Source organism: Oncorhynchus tshawytscha, linkage group LG08 (genome assembly GCF_018296145.1).
Source record: "Oncorhynchus tshawytscha isolate Ot180627B linkage group LG08, Otsh_v2.0, whole genome shotgun sequence".
In the NCBI taxonomy this organism is placed as follows: Eukaryota; Metazoa; Chordata; class Actinopteri; order Salmoniformes; family Salmonidae; genus Oncorhynchus; species Oncorhynchus tshawytscha.
The window spans coordinates 9,820,081-9,842,580 of NC_056436.1; the positions used below are offsets into that span (position 1 = coordinate 9,820,081).

Below are 22,500 nucleotides of genomic sequence, written 5' to 3' on the forward strand. Positions count from 1 at the left end.
CATTAGCATCGTTATCAGTGAGAGCAGACCCAGATGTGTTTGTCAGCCCACTGAGAGTCAATTACCTCAGTCAGAGACAGCCATTGTTTCTCCGTGCGCCCTGGCCTATTGGTATTTAATACAGATATATTAAAACAGCCGACTGACTGATCCACATGAACTTTACCTGCCGTTTTATGGAGAGACTACATAAATCTGGAATTAACAAAACGTTATCTTTGAGTGTTTTATTATGTATTTGTTTCTGATATAGATACTAGATTCAATGCGATCGCCCATTTTAGGCTATGCACCATTTAAAGGCAATGATATGGTTGCTGAGATCAAATTCAAAGTAAACACTGCAGGGGGGCCTCCCCAGTGGCGCAGCAGTCTAAGTCTGCATTGTTCGTTCCCAGGCTGTGTCACAACCGGCCATGACCACGAGTCCCATAGGGCGGTGCACAATTGGCCCAGTGTCTTCCTGGTTAGGGGAGGGTTTGGCTTGGCTCATCATCCTATAGCGACTCATTGTGGCGGGCCTGGTGCCTGCAGGCTGACTTCGGTTATCAGTTTAACTGTGTTTCCTCGACACGTTGGTGCGGCTGGCTTCCGGGTTAAGCAGGCACATGTTAAGGAGCGTGGTTTGGCAGGTCATGTTACAGAGGACGCATGACTCAACCTTCGCCTCTCCCGTAATTGGATCACAATTGGACATCATAAAATTGGGGAGTAAAAGGACGTAAAAAATACCAAAAAATACAAAGAAAAATACAAAGAAATAATCGCTGCAGTTGTCGGCTCATTTGGAAATGACCTTTAAGTGTAAATCGTGCTATAACAGATCTTCTGTCGTTCGAAATTAATCTAGCCTTCACTACATCACCAGCCTTGTGAAAAAGTGGAACCCCTTCACACTGGCTAATATGTTTGATATGGCAACAAATGCATAAATGTTAACTGCTGCGAAACAGACATTACCAACAAAAATCATCGTCATTATCCTGAATTGAGTCCCGAATTGAGTCTAACTTGACTGTAACCTAAACAAATGACCATAAACTATATTTTTCCCCGCCACCAATCTCTCCCCCCAGGTGGTCTACAAGAACAACGACATCCGTCTGGAGCTCTCCCGTCTGGCGCATATCGTGGACCCCAAGATGAAGATCCAGGGGGATGTGATGTTTAAGTGTGAGAACGTGGCCACCCTGGACCCTGTCTCCTTCGAGACCCCCGAGGCCTACATCAGCCTGCCCAAGTGGAACACCAAGAGAATGGGTTCCTTGTCCTTTGACTTCAGGACCTCGGAACCCAACGGACTCATCCTCTTCACGCACGGCAAGCCTCAGGAGCGCAAGGAGGCCCAACGCAGCCAGAAGAACACCAAGGTAAGACGATGAACGAATTAAATCAAACAACACATACATGTATTAACCTCAGCCTGTGTGTAAAGCTGTGTCTAAACCTGTCAAATCTATCACTAGTGTAAGGAGCAGGGTTGGGGTCAATTCCATTTCAATTTCAGACAATTCAGAAAGTATACATTGGGGCAAAAAAGTATTTAGTCAGCCACCAATTGTGCAAGTTCTCCCACTTAAAAAGATGAGATGATGAGAGGATGAGAGGCCTGTAATTTTTATCATAGGTACATTTCAACTATGCATTATCAGTGGTCTTGTATGTCTTCCATTACTTATTTTCCACCATAATTTGCAAATAAATTCATTAAAAATCCTACAATGTAATTTTCTGGATTTTTTTTCTCATTTTGTCTGTCATAGGGCGGCAGGGTAGCCTAGTGGTTAGAGCGTTGGACTAGTAACCGAAAGGTTGCAAGTTCGAATCCCCGAGCTGACAAGGTACAAATCTGTTGTTCTGCCCCTGAACAGGCAGTTAACTCACTGTTCCTAGGCCATCATTGAAAATAATAATTTGTTCTTAACTGACTTGCCTAGTAAAATAAAGGTAAAATTAAATAGTTGAAGTGTACCTGTGATGAAAATTATAGGCCTCTCTCATCTTTATAAGTGGGAGAACTTGCACAATGGGTGGCTGACTAAATACTTTTTTGCCCCACTGTATGTACTTCCAATTCCAATTCTCTTCAATGCTTTTCAATTAGGACAATATGGAATTAGAGTTGGAATTCTACTTTCTGAATTGATTGGAATTTAAATGAAACCCCTGTTGAGAAGAAACAAAAAGGCTGTGTTCAAGGATTTATTGAGCTTATAGGTCCTGTTTTGTAAAGATATCTCAGGGGCTGTTGTATCCCAATGACGAACAAACACCTTGACCATCTCCCCCAGGTGGACTTCTTTGCGGTAGAACTGCTGGATGGCAGTCTGTACCTGCTGTTGGACATGGGCTCAGGGACCATCAAGGTCAAAGCCACCCAGAACAAGGTCAACGATGGAGCCTGGTACCACGTGGACATGCAGAGGGACAGGCGTTCAGGTGAGTCGTCTTACCTCAACAATATCTCTTAATTTTCCTTCGAAATTATGGAAGAACGTATTGTTGGTGAAGGTCTATTTTTGACATATTAATTCTGCGTGGTTACACGGTTAATTCCACGTGGGGTACAGAGTTAAAACAGAAACAATTCAAAGATTAACCATTTAGGCATAAATTCTGAGTGTTTAAGGTTAGGGCCATGTTTGGAAGAAGGCTTAAAACAAAATAATCAAAAATCACGCGACATTACCATTACCTAGTATTCTCGTGGCTAGAGAGCTGCCGAAGCGCAGTGGTACGAGCAGCGCGTTTCGGCTTCCAGCATCACCAGTTTGCGCTGTGCAATCTTTTTTAATTTGATACATTTTCTTATTATTTATAAATCTTTCGCAGAGGAAAGCCTACAGTGACGTAGGAAAGTATTCAGACCCCTTGACTTTTACGTTACAGCCTTATTCTAAAATTTATTAAATCATTTTTTCCCCTCATCAATCTACACACAATACCCCATAATGACAATTTTTTACAAATGTATTCAAAATAAAAACCTGAAATACATTATGTATATACGTTTTCAGACCATTTGCTATGAGACTTGAAATGTAGCTCTGATGCATCCTGTTTCCATTTATGATCCTTGAGATGATTCTACAACTTAATTGGAGTCCGTCTGTAGTACATTTAATTGATTGGACATGATTTGGAAAGGCACACACCTGTCTATAAAAGGTCCCACGTAGAGCTCAGAGACAGGATTGTGTCGAGGCACAGATCTGGGGAAGGGTATAAAACAATGTCTGCAGCATTGAAGGTCTGCAAGAACACAACGGCCTCCATCAGCCTTAAATTGGAGAAGTTTGGAACCACCAAGTCTCCGGGCGCCCGGCCAAATTGAGTAATTGGGGGAGAAGGGCCTTGGTCAGGGAGGTGGGCAACAACGCGATAGTTACTCAGACAGAGCTCCAGAGTTCGTCTGTGGAGATGGGAGAACCTTCCAGAAGGACAACCATCTCTGCAGCACTCCACCAACCAGGCCTTTATGGTAGAGTGGCCAGACGGAAGCCACTACTCAGTAAAAGGAAGACAGGCCATTTGGAGTTTGCCAAGAGGCACTTAAAGGACTCTGACCATGAGAAACAAGATTCTCTGGTCTGATGTTACCAAAATGTTACTTTTTGGCCTGTATGCCAAGTGTCACGTCTGGAGGAAACCTGGCACCATCCCTACAGTGAAGCATGGTGGTGGCAGCATCATGCTGTGAGGATGTTTTTCAACGGCAGGAACTGGGAGACTAGTCAGGATGGAGGGAAAGATGAACGGAGTAAGTACAGACAGATCCTTGATGAAAACCTGATCCAGAGCGCTCAGGACCTCCGATTGGTGCGAACGTTCACCTTCCAAAACGACAACGACCCTGAGTACACAGCCAAGACAACGCAGGAGTGGCTTCGGGACGAGTATATGAATGTCCTTAAGTGGCCCAGCCAGAGCCCAGACTTAAACCCGATCGAACATCTCTGGAGAGACCTGAAAATAGCTGTGCAGCGATGCTCACCATCCAACCTGAGAGAGCTTGAGAGGATCTGCAGAGAATGGGAGAAACTCCCCAAATACAGGTTACAGCAAGCTTGTAACTATTTTTGCTTTGTCATTATGGGGTGTTGTGTATAGATTGATATAGATTTAGCGAATACCCAGTACCTCTCCTCCGGGCCACAACCCTCCCAATCAACCAGGTACTGGAAAACCCTGCCCCGTGGTCAAACACTCAGGAGACTTCTCACCATGTACACTGTGTGGCCTTAGATGACACGGGAGGGCGGGTGGGCCTGGAAAGAGAAGACAAAGGACTGTGAGACAAGCGCTTAATCCTTGACACATGAAAAGTAGAGTGTATACGGAGGGTACAGGTTAACGTAAGACAAACAGCAGTGGGACTAAGGACTCTAGAGACGAGGAAAGGACCAATGAAACGGGGGAAAGTTGCGGGATTCCACCCGGAAGGGCAGGTCCCGTGTAGACAGCCATACCCTCTGCCCAATACGATAGCGGGAAGCCGGAGTCCATCGGCGGTCAACTTGTCTACGATACCTGGAGTTGGTCTTGAGATGTGCCAACAAAGCTCTTTTACAGGGACGCCGACAACGGCAGATGAACATATCATCTGAGGGTATGTTGACTTCCTGTTCTTGCTCTAGGCAGAGTGGGGGCTGACACCCCATGGAGCACTCAAAAGGTGGCCGAGCAGGGAAGTGTGTTACGGGCATACTCCACCCAGACCTGTTGTTGGCTCCAGGTAGTGTTGGTTGAGATGAGACACCATAGTGTTGTTTCCAGATCTTGATCTGCTCGCTCCGACTGGCTGTTAGACTGGCGATGAATTCCGGAGGACAGGCTGGCCGACGTCCCAGAATGCCTTCCATAACCGCGGCGAGAACAGAGGACCCCGGTCGGAGACGATGTCCACCGGCAGTCCATGGATCCGGAAGACGTGCTGCTCAATGAGCTGGGCCATTTCTTTGGCAGAGGGTAGCTTGTTTAGAGGAATAAAATGGGCGGCTTTTGAAAACCGATCCACAACCATCAGGATGACGGTGTTGCTATCAGACGGCGGAAGCCCAGTGACAACATCCAGGGAAATATGGCAATGAGAGACAGGCAGTGGCTGGAGGAGGCCAGACGGAGTTTGCCACAGAGTCTTATTCTGAGCACATACCGTGCATGCAGCGGCGAAGGCAGAGGCATTAGGAACCATATTGGGCCACCAGAAACATTGTCAAAGGAACAGGAGCCAGGATGACAGGTCAGCCTGGAGGAATGAGCCCATTCCAGGACCTGAGACCGGGCTGAATCAGGGCCAAACATCCGGTTAGCCGGGCCCCCGCCAGGTTCCGGCTGGGACAGTTATGCCTTGTGAACCAGGGTCACAATAATCCAGTCAACTGAAGCTGCAAGGCATGAGGTAGGGAGGATGGTCTCAGAGTCAGAGGGTGTGGCATCGGAACTGTACAGGCGAGAGAGAGTGTCTGGCTTCACATTCTTAGACCCTGGGCGGTAGGAGATGGTGAAGTTGAACCTGGTGAATAACAGAGCCTTGCAGAGTGCTGTAGCCCCTGGATGAAGTGGCGGTAAAAATTAGCAAACCCCAGGAAACGTTTCAATTGCACTCTGGATGTTGGGGCCAATCTCACTTTTTTAGAATGCATCTGGACATTTCCTTCAGTGATGAGGTATGCCAGAAAGGAGATAATAGAATGGTGAAACTCGCACTTCTCAGCTTTCCCAAACTGGTTCTCCAGGAGGCGCTGAAGGACTTTCCCAAACTGGTTCTCCAGGAGGCGCTGAAGGACTTTCCTAAACTGGTTCTCCAGGAGGCGATGAAGGACTTTCCTAAACTGGTTCTCCAGGAGGCGCTGAAGGACTTTCCTAAACTGGTTCTCCAGGAGGCGCTGAAGGACTTTCCTAAACTGGTTCTCCAGGAGGCGCTGAAGGACTTTCCTAAACTGGTTCTCCAGGAGGCGCTGAAGGACTTTCCCAAACTGGTTCTCCAGGAGGCGCTGTTCTCCAGGAGGACTTTCCCAAACTGGTTCTCCAGGAGGCGCTGAAGGACTTTCCCAAACTGGTTCTCCAGGAGGCGATGAAGGACTTTCCCAAACTGGTTCTCCAGGAGGCGATGAAGGACTTTCCCAAACTGGTTCTCCAGGAGGCGCTGAAGGAATTGCCAGACATGGAGAACGTGTTCTTGGGCAGACCGGGAGAAGACCAGGATGTCATAGAGGTAGACAAACACAAAACGATTCAAAATGTCATGGAGCACATCATTGACCAGTGCCTGGAAAACAACCGGAGTGTTGGTGAGCCAAAACGGCATGACCAGATACTCATAGTGTGCACTGGCAGTGTTGAAAGCCGTCTTCCACCCCTCGCGTATCCGAACAAGATGGTAGGCATTCCGAAGGTCCAACATCGAAAAGATGGTAGTCCCTTGGAGAAGTTCGAAAGCAGAGGAGATGAGTGGTAGGGGGTAACGATTCTTAATCGAGATGTCATTGAGGCCCCGGTAGTCAATGCATGGATGCAGGGTCTTAGCCTTCTTTTTCACAAAGAAAAACCCTGCGCTGGCATGGGATGCATTAGTACGAATGTTCCCAGCAGCCAGAGAGTCCTCAATGTAGTCCTCTATGGCCTTGGTCTCGGGACTAGATAGGGAATATAGCTGACCTCAAAGCGGTGTTTTACCGGGAGGAGGTCAATGGCACAATCATAGGGACGATGTAGAGGAAGAGAGGTAGCACGAGCCTTGTTGAAAACCTCCAGAAGATCTTGGTACTCTGCGGGAACAGTAGAGAAATCTGAGGCTATACTTAAACACAGAGGAGGACGATTCGGGGCGGCTGTTCCGCTTTAAGGTTAGTGGGAGTGACAGAATAGGCTCCAACCCAAGATTGAACCTGCGGTCAAGGGATTGTGCTTTTGGAGCTAAGAAAATCCCAACACCACAGGGAAGTGAGGGGATTCAAGTGGGAGAAGCTCTATTGACTCGTTGTGATTGCCAGATACCCACAGATTAGCCTCCAACATCCGGTGAAATTGCAGAGCGCCAAATTCAAAATACAGAAATACACATAATAAGGATTCATAAAATATACAAGTGTTATACATCGGCTTAAAGATTAACTTCTTGTTAATCCAGCCTCTGTGTCAGATTTCAAAAAGGCTTTACACAGCGAAAGCATACCATGCGATTATTTGAGGACAGCGCCCCGTGGAAAAAAAAGCATACAAACATTTACCAGCCAAGTAGAGGAGTCACTAAAGTCAGAAATAAAGCTAAAATTAATCACTTACCTTTGATGATCTTCATATGGTTGCACTCACAAGACTCCCAGTTACACAGTACATGTTTGTTTTGTTCGATAAAGTCCACAAGTGACTTTCGAATAATTTGACCATAGAGCCATTTCCAGAGATCTTTATGGTTTTGGACTGGATAGAGCAGATCTGGGTTCAAACAGACATAGTCAGAGGAATAAACTTGGATATAACCTGTTTTTAGCATGGACATTGCCAGTGAGGGTTTTCCACCATTTTAAAGTAGTTTACTCTGTAACTAGCCTATTGGGCTTCAGCAGGGACCCCAGAGCAGCTAGAATGTGTGTCCTATCTCTCTAAACATAATGTCTCTGGTCTCTGTCTGGTCTGTCTGTCTGTCTGGTCTCTGTCTCTGATCATAATGTCTCTGGTCCAAAGCTGAAACAGACTGTGTCCAGGGAAGTTAAAGTATGTAGTGGGGAGGGTGCTTGTCATCAATATAATACTGTAACATGTTTTAATATTCATGTGTGAATACTGTAATATAGATTCATATTCATGTGCGAATACTGTAATATAGATTCATATTCATGGGTGAATACTGAAATATAGATTCATATTCATGGATGAATACTGTAATATAGATTCATATTCACTCTTTATGTCCCAAAAACTCTGTTTTGTTGGCGCTTTTTGTTCAGTAATCCAATGGCTCCAACGTGGTCACAACAGGCAGATGAATACATACTAAAAGCACCGATAAAGTTTGTTGAAACATGTCAAACGATGTTTCTAATTAATCCTCAGGTTGTTTATTGTATTTATAATCAATAATAATAATATATAATCAATAATATTTAAACCGGACAATACCGTTTTCAGTAGAAAGGAAAAATAACAAACGAGCACCCAAATCAGATCTGCATACTTCCTCTATCCTCTAACCAAAATGGCTTTTTACTCAGTGTTTTTCAAAATAAAAGCCTGAAACCATGTCTAAAGACGGTTGACATCTAGTGGAAGCCATAGAAACTGCAATCTAATTCCTAACCCTTTGGATTCTCTATAGGCATTGAGTTGAAAAACAGCCACATAATTCCACTTCCTGGATGGATTCTTCTCAGGTTTTCGCCTGCCATATCAGTCATGTTATACTCACAGACATTATTTTAACAGTTTTGGAGAATGTTTTCTATCCAAATCTACCAATTATATGCATATTCTAGCTTCTGGGCCTGAGTAACAGGCAGCTTACTTTGGGCATGCTTTTCATCTGGAGGTGAAAGTACTGTTGCTGTGCGTGACTCTTTCAAAGGAGCCGCCGTCCAGTGCTCTAGCGTCCACGGGAACGGAGAAGAGTTGAGTGGGGATACCAAGTTCCGACACCATGGTAGCATCCATAAAACTCTTATCTGCCCCAGAGTCAATGAGCCCAGATAGACTTAGACTGGTCTCCCCACAGCAGGATCACAAAAAAGTAAGTACGGGTAATGGGAATCAGAGAATTCCCAGTCTCTCATCAGTGTACTCGTACCTACTAATGAGTCTGGTCTCTGTATTGTGGTGCTGCCCCGCACCATCACAATACAGACAACAGTTGGAGCTCAGCCTACGTGAACGTTCCCCAGGCAATAATCTCTGCCCAGTTGTGTAGGCTCCAGTGTATCCGGCTCATCCGTCGCCGATGAGGGAATCAAGGTCCCACGGTATCTTCCGAGCTGCTAGCTCATCTTTTATCTCCTCTGATAGACAGAGAAAGAATATATCGAACAAGGCCTCCGGATTTCAGGCACTCTCGGCATCCAATGTGCGAAAATCAACCTCGTAGTCTGCCACACTACGGCAATTCTGATGTAATTAAAGTAGTTTTCGTGACCGCTTCTCTCCCAGATACCGGAGATCTGATCACCTTCCTCACCTCTGCCATAAAATCTTCCAGATGATGACAAATGATGGATTGTTGCTCCCAAACTGCCTTAGCCCAGGAGAACGCCCTTCCCGACATTAGCGTAATAATATACGCTATCTTCGACCGATCTGAAGGGAAAGAAGATGGCTGCAGCTCAAAAATGAGGGAGCACTGAGAAAGAAATCTCCGCCAGGTTCCAGGTTCCCCCAGAATATCGCTCCGGAGGAGGTAAGCAGGGTTCTCAGTGACTCGGGGTAGGCTGTACAAATCCTCCACTGGTAGGTGAGATACTGAGCGACTGTGATACCCTCTCTATATTAAAGTACATCCCTCTCTATATTACAGTGCAACCCTCTCTTTATTACTTTCCCCTCTCCAGGGACCATCTCAGTCAACAGCCGGCGCACTCCGTTCATGTCCAGCGGAGAGAGTGAGATCCTAGACCTGGAGGGGGACATGTACCTAGGTGGTCTACCCTCAGACCGCACCAATCTCATCCTGCCCACTGAGCTGTGGACCGCCATGCTCAACTACGGCTACGTTGGCTGCGTGCGCGACCTCTTCATCGACGGGCGCAGCAAGGACATCCGACAGATCGCTGAGGCCCAGAACGGGGCCGGCATCAAGCCGTCATGCAACAAGGTGGTGGGGAAACAGTGTGAGAGCTACCCGTGTAAGAACAGAGGCGTCTGCAAGGAGGGATGGAACCGGTTCATCTGCGATTGTACCGGCACGGGGTACTGGTCACGTACCTGCGAGAGAGGTAAGTGGAAGCCTTTGTTTTGCATGCGTGCTTGTATGTGTGTGTTTTATGACTGTGAATTTGTGTTTGCATTAACACATACACTGATGTGGGGATTATCAATTATGCTGGTGTGAGAATTCATTTGTGGGCTGGTGTTGGGATTAACACGTAGGCTGGTGTGGAGATTAACACGTAGGCTGGTGTGGAGATTAACACGTAGGCTGGTGTGGAGATTAACACGTAGGCTGGTGTGGAGATTAACACGTAGGCTGGTGTGGAGATTAACACGTAGGCTGGTGTGGAGAGTAACGTAGGCGAGATTAACACGTAGGCTGGTGTGGAGATTAACGTAGGCTGGTAGGCTGGTGTGGAGAGTAACACGTAGGCTGGTGTGGAGATTAACATGTAGGGCTGGCGTAGGCTGGGGATTAACATGTGGGCTGGGCTGGTGATTAACACGAGGCTGGTGTGGAGATTAACACGTAGGCTGGTGTGGTATTAACACGTAGGCTGGTGTGGAGATGAACACGTAGGCTGGTGTGGAGATTAACACGTAGGCTGGTGGTGTGGGGGCTGGTTAACACGTAGGCTGGTGTGGAGATTAACACGTAGGCTGGTGTAGGCTGGTGTTAACACGTAGGCTGGTGTGGGGATTAACACGTAGGCTGGTGTGGGGATTAACACGTAGGCTGGTGTGGGGATTAACACATAGGCTGGTGTGGGGATTAACACGTAGGCTGGTGTGGGGATTAACACATAGGGCTGGTGTGGTGGGATTAACACGTAGGATTAAGGCTGGTGTGGGGATTAATACGTAGGCTGGTGTGGGGATTAACACGTAGGCTGGGCTGGTAGGCTGGTGGGATTAACACGTAGGCTGGTGTGGGGATTAACGTAGGCTGGTGTAGGCTGGCTGGTGTGGGATTAACACGTAGGCTGGTGTGGGATTAACACGTAGGCTGGTGTGGGATTAACACGTAGGCTGGTGTAGGCTGGGGATTAACACGTAGGCTGGTGTGGGGATTAACACATAGGCTGGTGGGGGATTAACACATAGGCTGGTGTGGGGATTAACACATAGGCTGGTGTGGGGGGGCTGGTTAACACGTAGGCTGGTGTGGGGATTAACACATAGGCCTAGGTGGTGGGGATTAACACATAGGCTGGTGTGGGGATTAACACGTAGGCTGGTGTAGGGGTTAACACATAGGCTGGTAGGCTGGGGGATTAACACATAGGCGTAGGCGGTGTGGGGATTAACACATAGGCAGGTGTGGGGATTAACACATAGGCCGGTGTGGGGATTAACACATAGGCTTGGGTGTAGGCTGGATTAACACATAGGCACGTAGGTGTGTTGGGATTAACACATAGGCTGGTGTGGGGATTAACACATAGGCTGGTGTGGGGATTAACACGTAGGCTGGCTGTGGGGATTAACACATAGGCTGGTGTGGGGATTAACACACGTAGGCTGGTGTGGGGATTAACACATAGGCCGGTGTGGGGATTAACACGTATAGGCTGGTGTGGGGATTAACACATAGGCTGGTGTGGGGATTAACACGTAGGCTGGTGTGGGGATTAACGTAGGCATAGGCTGGTGTGGGGATTAAGGCACATAGGCTGGTGTGGGGATTAATTAACACGTAGGCACATAGGCTGGTGTGGGGATTAACACGTAGGCTGGTGTAGGCCTGGTGTGGGGATTAACGTAGGCACATAGGCTGGTGTGGGGATTAACACGTAGGCTGGTGTGGGGATTAACGTAGGCACACGTAGGCTGGTGTGGGGATTAACACGTAGGCTGGTGTGGGGGGGATTAACACGTAGGCTGGTGTGGGGATTAACACGTAGGCTGGTGTGGGGATTAACACATAGGCTGGTGTGGGGATTAACGTAGGCACGTAGGCTGGTGTGGGGATTAACACGTAGGCTGGTGTGGGGATTAACACGTAGGCTGGTGTGGGGATTAACACGTAGGCTGGTGCTGGGGATTAACACGTAGGCTGGTGTGGGGATTAACACGTAGGCTGGTGTGGGGATTAACACGTAGGCTGGTGTGGGGATTAACACGTAGGCTGGTGTGGGGATTAACACATAGGCCGGTGTGGGGATTGTATGTGTTGATGTGTTGATTCAGAGGTTAGATAACTGGTCCTTGTTGACTGCATTAATTGAAGTGTGTTGCATTGTTTCTTCCTATGAAATGGTTCATTAAAACATTAGTGGACTGTGTGTGTCAGAGGGAGGTTATTTGTTTTGAGTCATTTAACCTTTATTTAACTATGAAAGTCAGTTAAAGAACAAATTCTTATTTACAATAATGGCCTACCAATCCCAGACAACACTGGGCCAATTGTGAGCCGATGGGACTACCAAACAGGAAAAGATGGTAGCCCCCTGGAGAGGTTCGAAAGCCGAAGTGAGGAGTGGCAGGGGGTCATGATTCTTAATCATGATGTCATTGTTGCCCCGGTAGTCGATGCATGGATGCAGGGTCTTGTCCCTCTTTTTCACAAAGAAAAACCCTGCCCCGCCACAGGGGATGCAGAAGGACGAATGCTCCCAGCAGCCAGAGAGTCCTAAAAGTACACTTCCATGGCCTTGGTCTCGGGGCCGGATATGGAATATGGCCGACCTCGAGGCGTTGTGGTGCCCAGGAGGAGGTCATGGCAGAATCGCAGGGACGATGCGGAGAATGAGAGGTAGCAGGAGCATTGAGGAGGATGCCTCTTGCACTGAGCTGCAGTGCCTTAGACTGCAGCGCCACTCAGGAGCCCAAAAGTGGAATGGAAACACTTTACTAACTAAATCTAGCTTGTGCTCTAAATCCCAGTGTTTCCCCTTTAAGGCTCTAGAGGAAGTTGTGGTAAAGACTGTATTGTTGATGCTGTTGAAATATTAATGTGGTTTCTGCCTTTTTTCTGGGAACCTTACTCTGGCCAAGGCAACCCAGCGTTACAGTTTAATGACCAGAATATCTCTCTGTCACTCTCACCTATATCAACTGCTATAGTTATTTGCTGTGTCAAGTCTGCGTTAAAGTTGAATTAACAGAATAGAAATTGTATGGCTTTCTCTCTGTCTCTCTCTGTCTGTCTCTCTCTCTCTCTCTGTCTCTCTCGCTCTGTCTCTCTGTCTCTCTGTCTCTCTGTCTCTCTCTCTCTCTCTCTCTCTCTCTCTCTCTCTCTCTCTCTCTCTCTCTCTCTGTCTCTCGCTGTCTGTCTCTCTCTCTCTCTGTCTCTCTCTCTCTCTATCTCTGTCTCTCTCGCTCTGTCTCTCTCTCTGTCTCTCTCGCTCTGTCTCTCTGTCTCTCTGTCTCTCTGTCTCTCTCTGTCTCTCTGTCTCTCTGTCTCTCTCTCTCTCTCTCTCTCTCTCTCTCTCTCATATAAACTTCTGTAGTTATTTGCTCTGTCAAGTCTGTATGACCTTTGACAGTTTCTCTCCCTGTCATATGAATGGAAACACATACGTATCGATCCTTCTCTCCTTTCATTACCGACACGTTCTGTAAATCAGGCCATAATAACCCTTTGGTGCTATTCTCATGGTCAACCCGCCAGAGACATGCACTTGTGAGGGAAAACACTTATTGCAAACACCAGCGAAAGGGTTGGAATTACAACTGCATGGCCATTGTGATGTCTATAATGGAATGCATTCATCTAATTACAGCTACGTGGCCATTATGATGTCTATAATGGAATGCATTCATCTAATTACAGCTACTTGGCCATTATGATGTCTATTATGGAATGCATTCATCTAATTACAGCTACGTGGCCATTATGATGTCTATAATGGAATGCATTCATCTAATTACAGCTACGTGGCCATTATGATGTCTATAATGGAATGCATTCATCTAATTACAGCTACGTGGCCATTATGATGTCTATTATGGAATGCATTCATCTAATTACAGCTATGTGGCCATTATGATGTCTATAATGGAATGCATTCATCTAGTATCTGTGGAAATGCCTCTTCACAAGGTCACCTGGATATGACACCTCTGAAAACACAGGACCACCGGGACCCTTTAAATATGAGCTCGTATTTTACTATCAATACAACAGATTAGTGAAGTGATTTTAACATGAACCCACACAGACAGCATCGTGAGGAAGGCGCAGCAGCGCCTCTTCAACCTCAGGAGGCTGAAGAAATTTGGCTTGTCACCAAAAGCACTCACAAACTTCTACAGATGCACAATTGAGAGCATCCTGGCGTGCTGTATCACCGCCTGGTATGGCAACTGCACCGCCCTCAACCGTAAGGCTCTCCAGAGGGTAGTGAGGTCTGCACAACGCATCACCGGGGGCAAACTACCTGCCCTCCAGGACACCTACACCACCCGATGCTACAGGAAGGCCATAAAGATCATCAAGGACATCAACCACCCGAGCCACTGCCTGTTCACCCCGCTGTCATCCAGAAGGCGAGGTCAGTACAGGTGCATCAAAGCTGGGACCGAGAGACTGAAAAACAGCTTCTATCTCAAGGCCATCAGACTGTTAAACAGCCACCACTAACATTGAGTGGCTACTGCCAACACACTGTCAATGACACTGACTCTACTCCAGCCACTTTAATAATGGGAATTGATGGGAAATGATGTAAATATATCACTAGCCACTTTAAACAATGCTACCTTATATAATGTTACTTACCCTACATTATTCATCTCATATGCATACGTAGATACTGTACTCTATATCATCGACTGCATCCTTATGTAATACATGTATCACTAGCCACTTTAACTATGCCACTTGGTTTACATACTCATCTCATATGTATATACTGTACTCGATATCATCTACTGTATCTTGCCTATGCTGCTCTGTACCATCACTCATTCATATATCCTTATGTACATATTCTTTATCCCCTTACACTGTGTATAAGACAGTAGTTTTTGGAATTGTTAGTTGGATTACTTGTTGGTTATTACTGCATTGTCGGAACTAGAAGCACAAGCATTTCGCTACACTCGCATTAACATCTGCTAACCATGTGTATGTGACAAATAAAATTTGATTTGATTTGATTTTTACTTAGAGAGAGATAGTGATGTATGGAGAGAAAAGTCTCTTATTTCAACATTCTGTAAATTCTATGAGGTTCTTATGGATTGATCAAAATCATGTCTGAAAACAAAATGACAAATGACAAATTACGCTTTTACCATATTAAATCAATCTCGGAGGTAACATCTCTATCCAGCTCCGTTCCTCTATTCAGCCCCAGTTTCAGTTCAACCTCATTTTGACTTTGGAGGGACATTTTGTGAAAGGGACATTTTGTGAAAGAGAGAGCGAGCGAAAGAGGAGGAAAGGGAGAAGGAGAGTGAGAGAGGAGGGAAAGTGAGAGGGAGAGAGATAGAGGGGGGGAGGGGAGAGAGAGGGGGGAGAGGAAGAGAGATAGAGGGGGAGAGGAGAGAGAAGAGAGAGAGAGAGAGGGGAGAGAGGGGGAGGAAGAGAGATAGAGGGGGGGGAGAGAGGAAGATAGAGAGAGAGAGGGGGCCTAGAGGGGGAGAGAGAGGAAGAGAGATAGAGGGGGAGAGAGAGGAAGAGAGATAGAGGGGGGGAGAGAGAGAGAGAGAGAGAGAGGAAGATCGATAGAGGGGAGGGAGAGAGAGAGAAAGTGAGAGAAATAGATGAAGACAGAGATGAGGTTTATTTGATATGAAAGCTAACTGTTCACCTCTAATCACTGTGTAAGGGACATTGGTCTAATGAAATTCTAACATAAAGGCCTGAGCCTTGCAGAGACGTCTGTATGCGTCTCTTTATTAACATAATATCATCTTTCGTCAAATTTCAGAGCAGAATTAATTAGAATTAATATTTCAGCCTCTACTTCTTCTACTAATACAGGTCTTAATTATAAAGGTTAATCATGCAATATAACTAGTTAAAAGTATGCTTCAAGGAGTTTTCTTTAGCTTCTAGCTTCTTTTTTTTCGTGTGCACACACACACACACACACACACCGGCACACACACACACACACACACACACACACACACACACACACACACACACACACACACACACACACACACACACACACACACACACACACACACACACACACACACACACACACACACACCACACACACACACACTTCACACATGATTATCAGACTGTACACATGAAACCTCACACCACCACAGCTTCCTGTTTCCTGTGGTGGCACATGGGGTGACACACACCACACACACCACACAGACCACACACATACCCCATCCACTGTCCCTCCACTCCACAGGGCTTCTGTTGTCAGATGATTATCAGACTGTACAGGGGTTATGAAACCTCAAGGTGCGGCTGAAGTAATGAGAGAAGGCCTTCCTGGTCTCTGTGGTTTTATCTGAGTATTAGATTTTTGCCTAAACTGTTCAACTGTAGTTACCCTTACCCACAATCTCAGGGTTTACATATGAGTTTAGGAGACAATCTCAGGGTTTAGATATGAGCTTGTGAGACATTCAAGGTGTAGTCTAGGTTACTTTGCTTGATTGTTCAACCCAGCAGCAAAAGATTCTCTAAAGTTTAAGTCTCTGGTTAGTTGACAGAGGATTGTATCTCTCTGATGGATCCTGCAGTCTGTACAGTCAGAAGGAAACGTCTGTTTGGAGATTAGATATTGATTCAGGAGAGTTCTTAAAAAGGCCTTTGAGTTGTGACTCCACTGTTCTCCTGGATAAGAGAGAGAATCATATCCACTGCAGAGATATTGAGTGACAGAGAAGATACTTTTTTTTACTGAGAGAAAGTATTGGAATATATTGATCTGGGTTGAGGTAATGTTCTAATACAATATAAGCCATTTAGCAGATGTTTTTATCCAAAGCGTCACAGGTATACTCTACCAACTGTGCTACAGAGGACCACGTTATGAATGCAAAAAGAGACACATCCAACACTCAAGACTGTTGTCTATCAGTCTCACTTTCGTTCGCTCTCCCTCCCTCTCCATCACTCCCTCTCCATCTCTCTCCTCCTTGCTCTCCATCTCTCCCTCTCCCTCTCCATCACTCCCTCTCCTTCTCCATCTCTCTCTCTTACTCTCCATCTTTCCCTCTTGCTCTCCATCTCTCTCCTCCTTGCTCTCCATCTCTCCCTCTTGCTCTCCATCTCTCTCCCCTTGCTCTCCATCTATCTCCCCTTACTCTCCATCTCTCCCTCTTGCTCTCCATCTATCTCCCCTTCCTCTCCATCTCTCCCGCTTGCTCTCCATCTCTCCCTCTTGCTCTCCATCTCTCTCTCCCTTGATCTCCATCTATCTCCCCTTGCTCTCCATCTATCTCCCCTTGCTCTCCATCTATCTCCCCTTGCTCTCCATCTATCTCCCCTTGCTCTCCATCTATCTCCCCTTGCTCTCCATCTCTCCCTCTTGCTCTCCATCTCTCTCCCCTTGCTCTCCATCTATCTCCCCTTGCTCTCCATCTATCTCCCCTTGCTCTCCATCTATCTCCCCTTACTCTCCATCTCTCCCTCTTGCTCTCCATCTCTCTCCCCTTGCTCTCCATCTCTCCCCTTGCTCTCCATCTCTCTCCCTCTTGGTCTCCATCACTCCCTCTCCTTCTCCATCTCTCTCTCTTACTCTCCATCTTTCCCTCTTGCTCTCCATCTCTCTCCTCCTTGCTCTCCATCTCTCCCTCTTGCTCTCCATCTCTCTCCCCTTGCTCTCCATCTATCTCCCCTTACTCTCCATCTCTCTCCCCTTGCTCTCCATCTCTCCCCTTGCTCTCCATCTCTCTCCCTCTTGCTCTCCATCACTCCCTCTCCTTCTCCATCTCTCTCTCTTACTCTCCATCTTTCCCTCTTGCACTCCATCTCTCTCCTCCTTGCTCTCCATCTCTCCCTCTTGCTCTCCATCTCTCTCCCCTTGCTCTCCATCTCTCCCCTTGCTCTCCATCTCTCCCTCTTGCTCTCCATCACTCCCTCTCCTTCTCCATCTCTCTCTCTTACTCTCCATCTCTCCCTCTTGCTCTCCATCTATCTCCCCTTCCTCTCCATCTCTCCCTCTTGCACTCCATCTCTCCCTCTTGCTCTCCATCTATCTCCCCTTGCTCTCCATCTCTCCCTCTTGCTCTCCATCTCAATTCAATTCAATTCAATTCAAGGGCTTTATTGGCATGGGAAACATGTGTTAACATTGCCAAAGCAAGTGACGTAGATAATATATAAAGTGAAATAAACAATAAAGATTAACAGTAAACATTACACATACAGAAGTTTCAAAACAATAAAGACATTACAAATGTCATATTATATATATATATATATATATACAGTGTTTTAACAATGTACATCTCTCCCGCTTGCTCTCCATCTCTCCCTCTTGATCTCCATCTCTCCCTCTTGATCGCCATCTATCTCCCCCTGCTCTCCATCTCTCCCTCTTGCTCTCCATCTCTCCCCTTGCTCTCCATCTCTCCCTCTTGATCTCCATCTCTCCCTCTTGAACTCCATCTCTCTCCCCTTGCTCTCCATCTCTCTCCTCTTGCTCTCCATCTATCTCCCCTTGCTCTCCATCTATCTCCCCTTGCTCTCCATCTCTCCCTCTTGCTCTCCATCTCTCCCTCTTGCTCTCCATCTATCTCCCCTTGCTCTCAATCTCTCCCTCTTACTCTTCATCTCTCTCCCCTTGATCTCCATCTCTCCCTCTTGCTCTTCATCTCTCCCTCTTGCTCTCCATCTATCTCCCCTTGCTCTCCATCTCTCCCTCTTGCTCTTCATCTCTCCCTCTTGCTCTCCATCTCTCTCCCCTTGCTCTCCATCTATCTCCCTTGATCTCCATCTCTCCCTCTTGCTCTTCATCTCTCCCTCTTGCTCTCCATCTATCTCCCCTTGATCTCCATCTCTCCCTCTTGCTCTTCATCTCTCCCTCTTGCTCTCCATCTATCTCCCCTTGCTCTTCATCTCTCTCCCCCTTGCTCTCCATCTCTCCCTCTTGCTCTCCATCTCTCCCTCTTGCTCTTCATCTCTCTCCCCTTGCTCTCCATCTCTCCCTCTTGCTCTTCATCTCTCCCTCTTGCTCTTCATCTCTCCCTCTTGCTCTCCATCTCTCCCTCTTGCTCTCCATCTCTCCCTCTTGCTCTCCATCTCTCCCTCTTGCTCTTCATCTCTCTCCCCTTTGCTCTCCATCTCTCCCTCTTGCTCTCCATCTCTCCCTCTTGCTCTTCATCTCTCTCCCCTTGCTCTCCATCTATCTCCCCTTGATCTCCATCTCTCCCTCTTGCTCTTCATCTCTCCCTCTTGCTCTTCATCTCTCTCCTCCTTGCTCTCCATCTCTCCCTCTTGCTCTCCATCTCTCCCTCTTGCTCTCCATCTCTCTCCCTCTTGCTCTTCATCTCTCTCCCTCTTGCTCTCCATCTCTCCCTCTTGCTCTCCATCTCTCCCTCTTGCTCTCCATCTCTCCCTCTTGCTCTCCATCTCTCCCTCTTGCTCTCCATCTCTCCCTCTTGCTCTCCATCTCTCCCTCTTGCTCTCCATCTCTCCCTCTTGCTCTCCATCTCTCCCTCTTGCTCTCCATCTCTCCCTCTTGCTCTCCATCTCTCTCCCTCTTGCTCTCCATCTCTCTCCCCTTGCTCTTCATCTCTCTCCCTCTTGCTCTCCATCTCTCCCTCTTGCTCTTCATCTCTCTCCCCCTTGCTCTCCATCTCTCCCTCTTGCTCTCCATCTCTCCCTCTTGCTCTCCATCTCTCCCTCTTGCTCTTCATCTCTCCCTCTTGCTCTCCATCTTTCCCTCTCCATCTTTCCCTCTTGCTCTCCATCTCTCATTCCTGCTCTCCATCTCTCCCTCTTACTCTCCATCTCTCCCTCTTGCTCTCCATCTCTCCCTCCTGCTCTCCATCTCTCCCTCTTACTCTCCATCTCTCCCTCTTGCTCTCCATCTCTCCCTCCTGCTCTCCATCTCTCCCTCCTTTCTTTGGTCAGGCTTTTTTGGGGAAAGTCCAGATAGACCATCTGTGGATTCTCTACAGGTGGTCATACTAACAAGAAAATATCTGTTGATAGGCGACTGCCTGCTAAGGTGACGGTTCGGGTTAGAAATAGGTTTAGGGCTAGGGTAAGGGTTAAGTTTAGGGTTAGAATAAGGGTTACGGCTAGGGTTAAGTTTAGGGTTAGAGTAATGGTTAGGGTAAGGGTGAAGTTTAGGGTTAGAATAATGGTTAGATTAAGGGTTAAGTTTAGGGTTAGAATAAGGGTTAAGTTTAGGGTTAGAATAAGGGTTAAGTTTAGGTTTAGAATAAGGGATGGGTAAGGGTTAGAATAAGGATTAGGGCTAGGGTTAAATTTAGGGTTAGAATAAGGGCTGGGTACGGGTTAAGATTAGGGTTAGAATAAGGGTTAGAATAAAGGTTAAGTTTAGGGTTAGAATAATGGTTAGGGTAAAGGTTAAGTTTAGGGTTAGAAAAAGGGTTAGGGCTAGGGTAAGGGTTAAGTTTAGTGTTAGAATAAGGTTTAGGGCTGGGGTAAGGGTTAAATTTAGGGTTAAAATAAGGGTTTCTTTCTCTCATCTTGTTCTGTCTATGCCTTTTTCCCTTCCTTACATGACCAAAGCAAGTGAAATAGATAATAAACACAATTGAAAGTTCAAATAGTTCAAGTACAAAAGGGAAAATGGTGTTTGTTTTTCACTGGTTGCCCATTTCTTGTGGCAACAGGTCACACATATTGCTATTGTGATGGCACACTCTGGTATTTCACCCAGTAGATATGGGAGTTTATCAAAATTGGATTCTTTGTGGGTCGGTGTAATCTGAGGGAAATATGTGTCTCCCATGGTCATACATTTGGCAGGAGGCTAGGAAGTGTAGCTCAGTTTCTAACTCATTTTGTGGGCAGTGTGCACATAGCCTGTTTTCTCTTGAGAGCCATCTCCCTTCTTCTCTCTCTCTCTCTCTCTCTCTTCTGTCTCTCTCTCTTCTGTCTCTCTCTCTTCTGTCTCTCTCCCCTGTCTCTCTCTCTCCCGGAATCTCTCTCCCCATCTCTCTCTCTCCCTGTCTCTCTCTTTGTCCTTCTCTTCTTTCACTCTCTCTCTCTCTCTCTCTCTCTCTCTCTCTCTCTCCCTGTCTCAGTCAGATATCTCTCTCTCTCTCACTTTGTCCTTCTCTCTTTCAGATCTCTCTCTCTCACACACTTTGTCCTTCTCTCTTTCACTATCTCTCTCTCTCTCTCTCACTTTGTCCTTCTCTTTCACTCTCTCTCTCTCTCACACACTTTGTCCTTTCTCTTTCACTCTCTCTCTCTCTCTCTCTCTCTCTCTCTCTGTCTCTCTTTTCCTCCTTCTTCCCCCTCTGTCACCCATCAGACTGCAGTGTAGCGTATTGTCTCTCTCTCTCTCTCTCTCTCTCTCTCTCTCTCTCTCTCTCTCTCTCTCTCTGTCTGTCTCTCTCCTATCTTGATCTATTTCAGTCTCTCTCTCTCTCGGTCTCTCTCTCCTATCAATTCAATTCAATTCAAGGGCTTTATTGGCATGGGAAACATGTGTTAACATTGCCAAAGCAAGTGACGTAGATAATATATAAAGTGAAATAAACAATAAAGATTAACAGTAAACATTACACATACAGAAGTTTCAAAACAATAAAGACATAAAACATGTCATATTACGTATATATACAGTGTTGTAACGATGTACACATGGTTAAGGGTACACAAAGGATAATAAATAAGCATATCTTTCTCTATTTCTCTATCTTCCCGTCTCTCTCTCTCCCCGTCTCTCTCTCTCCCCATCTCTCTCGATCTCCCTGTCTCTCTCCCCGTCTCTCTCTATCTCCCCGTCTCTCTCTATCTTCCCATCTATCTCTCTCCCATCTTTCTCTCTTTCACCCTCTCTCTCTCTTTCTCCCTGACTCTCTCTCTCTTTTTTTCTCTCCTGTCAAACTCTCCCCCCCTTCTCCCCCTTCTCTCTGTCACCCTGCATTGTAGCGTATTGGGGAGTATGGACTCTGCTTCCACTATGTGGTTGTTGGTGACTCTGCAGTCTCTCTCCCCCAGCACATCTGAGAATCACAGAGGACATTTTAAGGGCATGTAGCATCTTAGGGAGACACACACAGACATAAATAAATAAGAGACCTTTAGAGGTCAGACGTGGTTCTGAACCACTGCAGAGGTAGCCATAAGAGACAAACGTCTCACTGTTTTTTTATGAAATGGAGCTGCATTCATCCGTATTCAATTGTCTTGGAATCAGAGTCTGATTTGAAGTAATTTACTGTGATGAACATTGTCGGCGGGGTTTACGATTTGAATCGCAGACTATTTTATCAATGTTTTTCTCTCAGTTGACGTCAAATCAGTGGTGATTATTTGTGGCACAGCGCCCACAGAGGACCAAATATGATAAATGTGTGTGTCTCCCTAATCCTGACTTTGTAGTGTTTGTGTTTGTGTGTGTGTGTGTGTGTGTGCATGGGGGGAGTCTCATTTAATCCCCTTGCGGGCACTAAGAACTGGGGCCTTGAAATAGCTGTGGCGTTTTGCTGTTGCTACCACTTGTAAAGGCGACTAGACTCCAACTAGATTCCCTTAGAGGTTAGAGTAAAGAAGAACAGCTGTGG

General features: G+C 46.5%; 1 protein-coding gene across 2 annotated transcripts in view; it reads left to right on the forward strand.

The window, feature by feature from the left end:
* Nucleotides 1–22,500, forward strand: part of LOC112264079 (neurexin-3a) — a 548,855-nt gene that overhangs the window by 53,965 nt on the left and 472,390 nt on the right. For both annotated transcript variants that reach the window (XM_042325188.1, XM_042325189.1), the window contains exons 3-5: nucleotides 1,077–1,370; nucleotides 2,292–2,439; nucleotides 9,540–9,923. In XM_042325188.1, coding sequence (XP_042181122.1) covers nucleotides 1,077–1,370; nucleotides 2,292–2,439; nucleotides 9,540–9,923 — 826 coding nt within the window. The remainder of the gene's footprint in view (nucleotides 1–1,076; nucleotides 1,371–2,291; nucleotides 2,440–9,539; nucleotides 9,924–22,500) is intronic.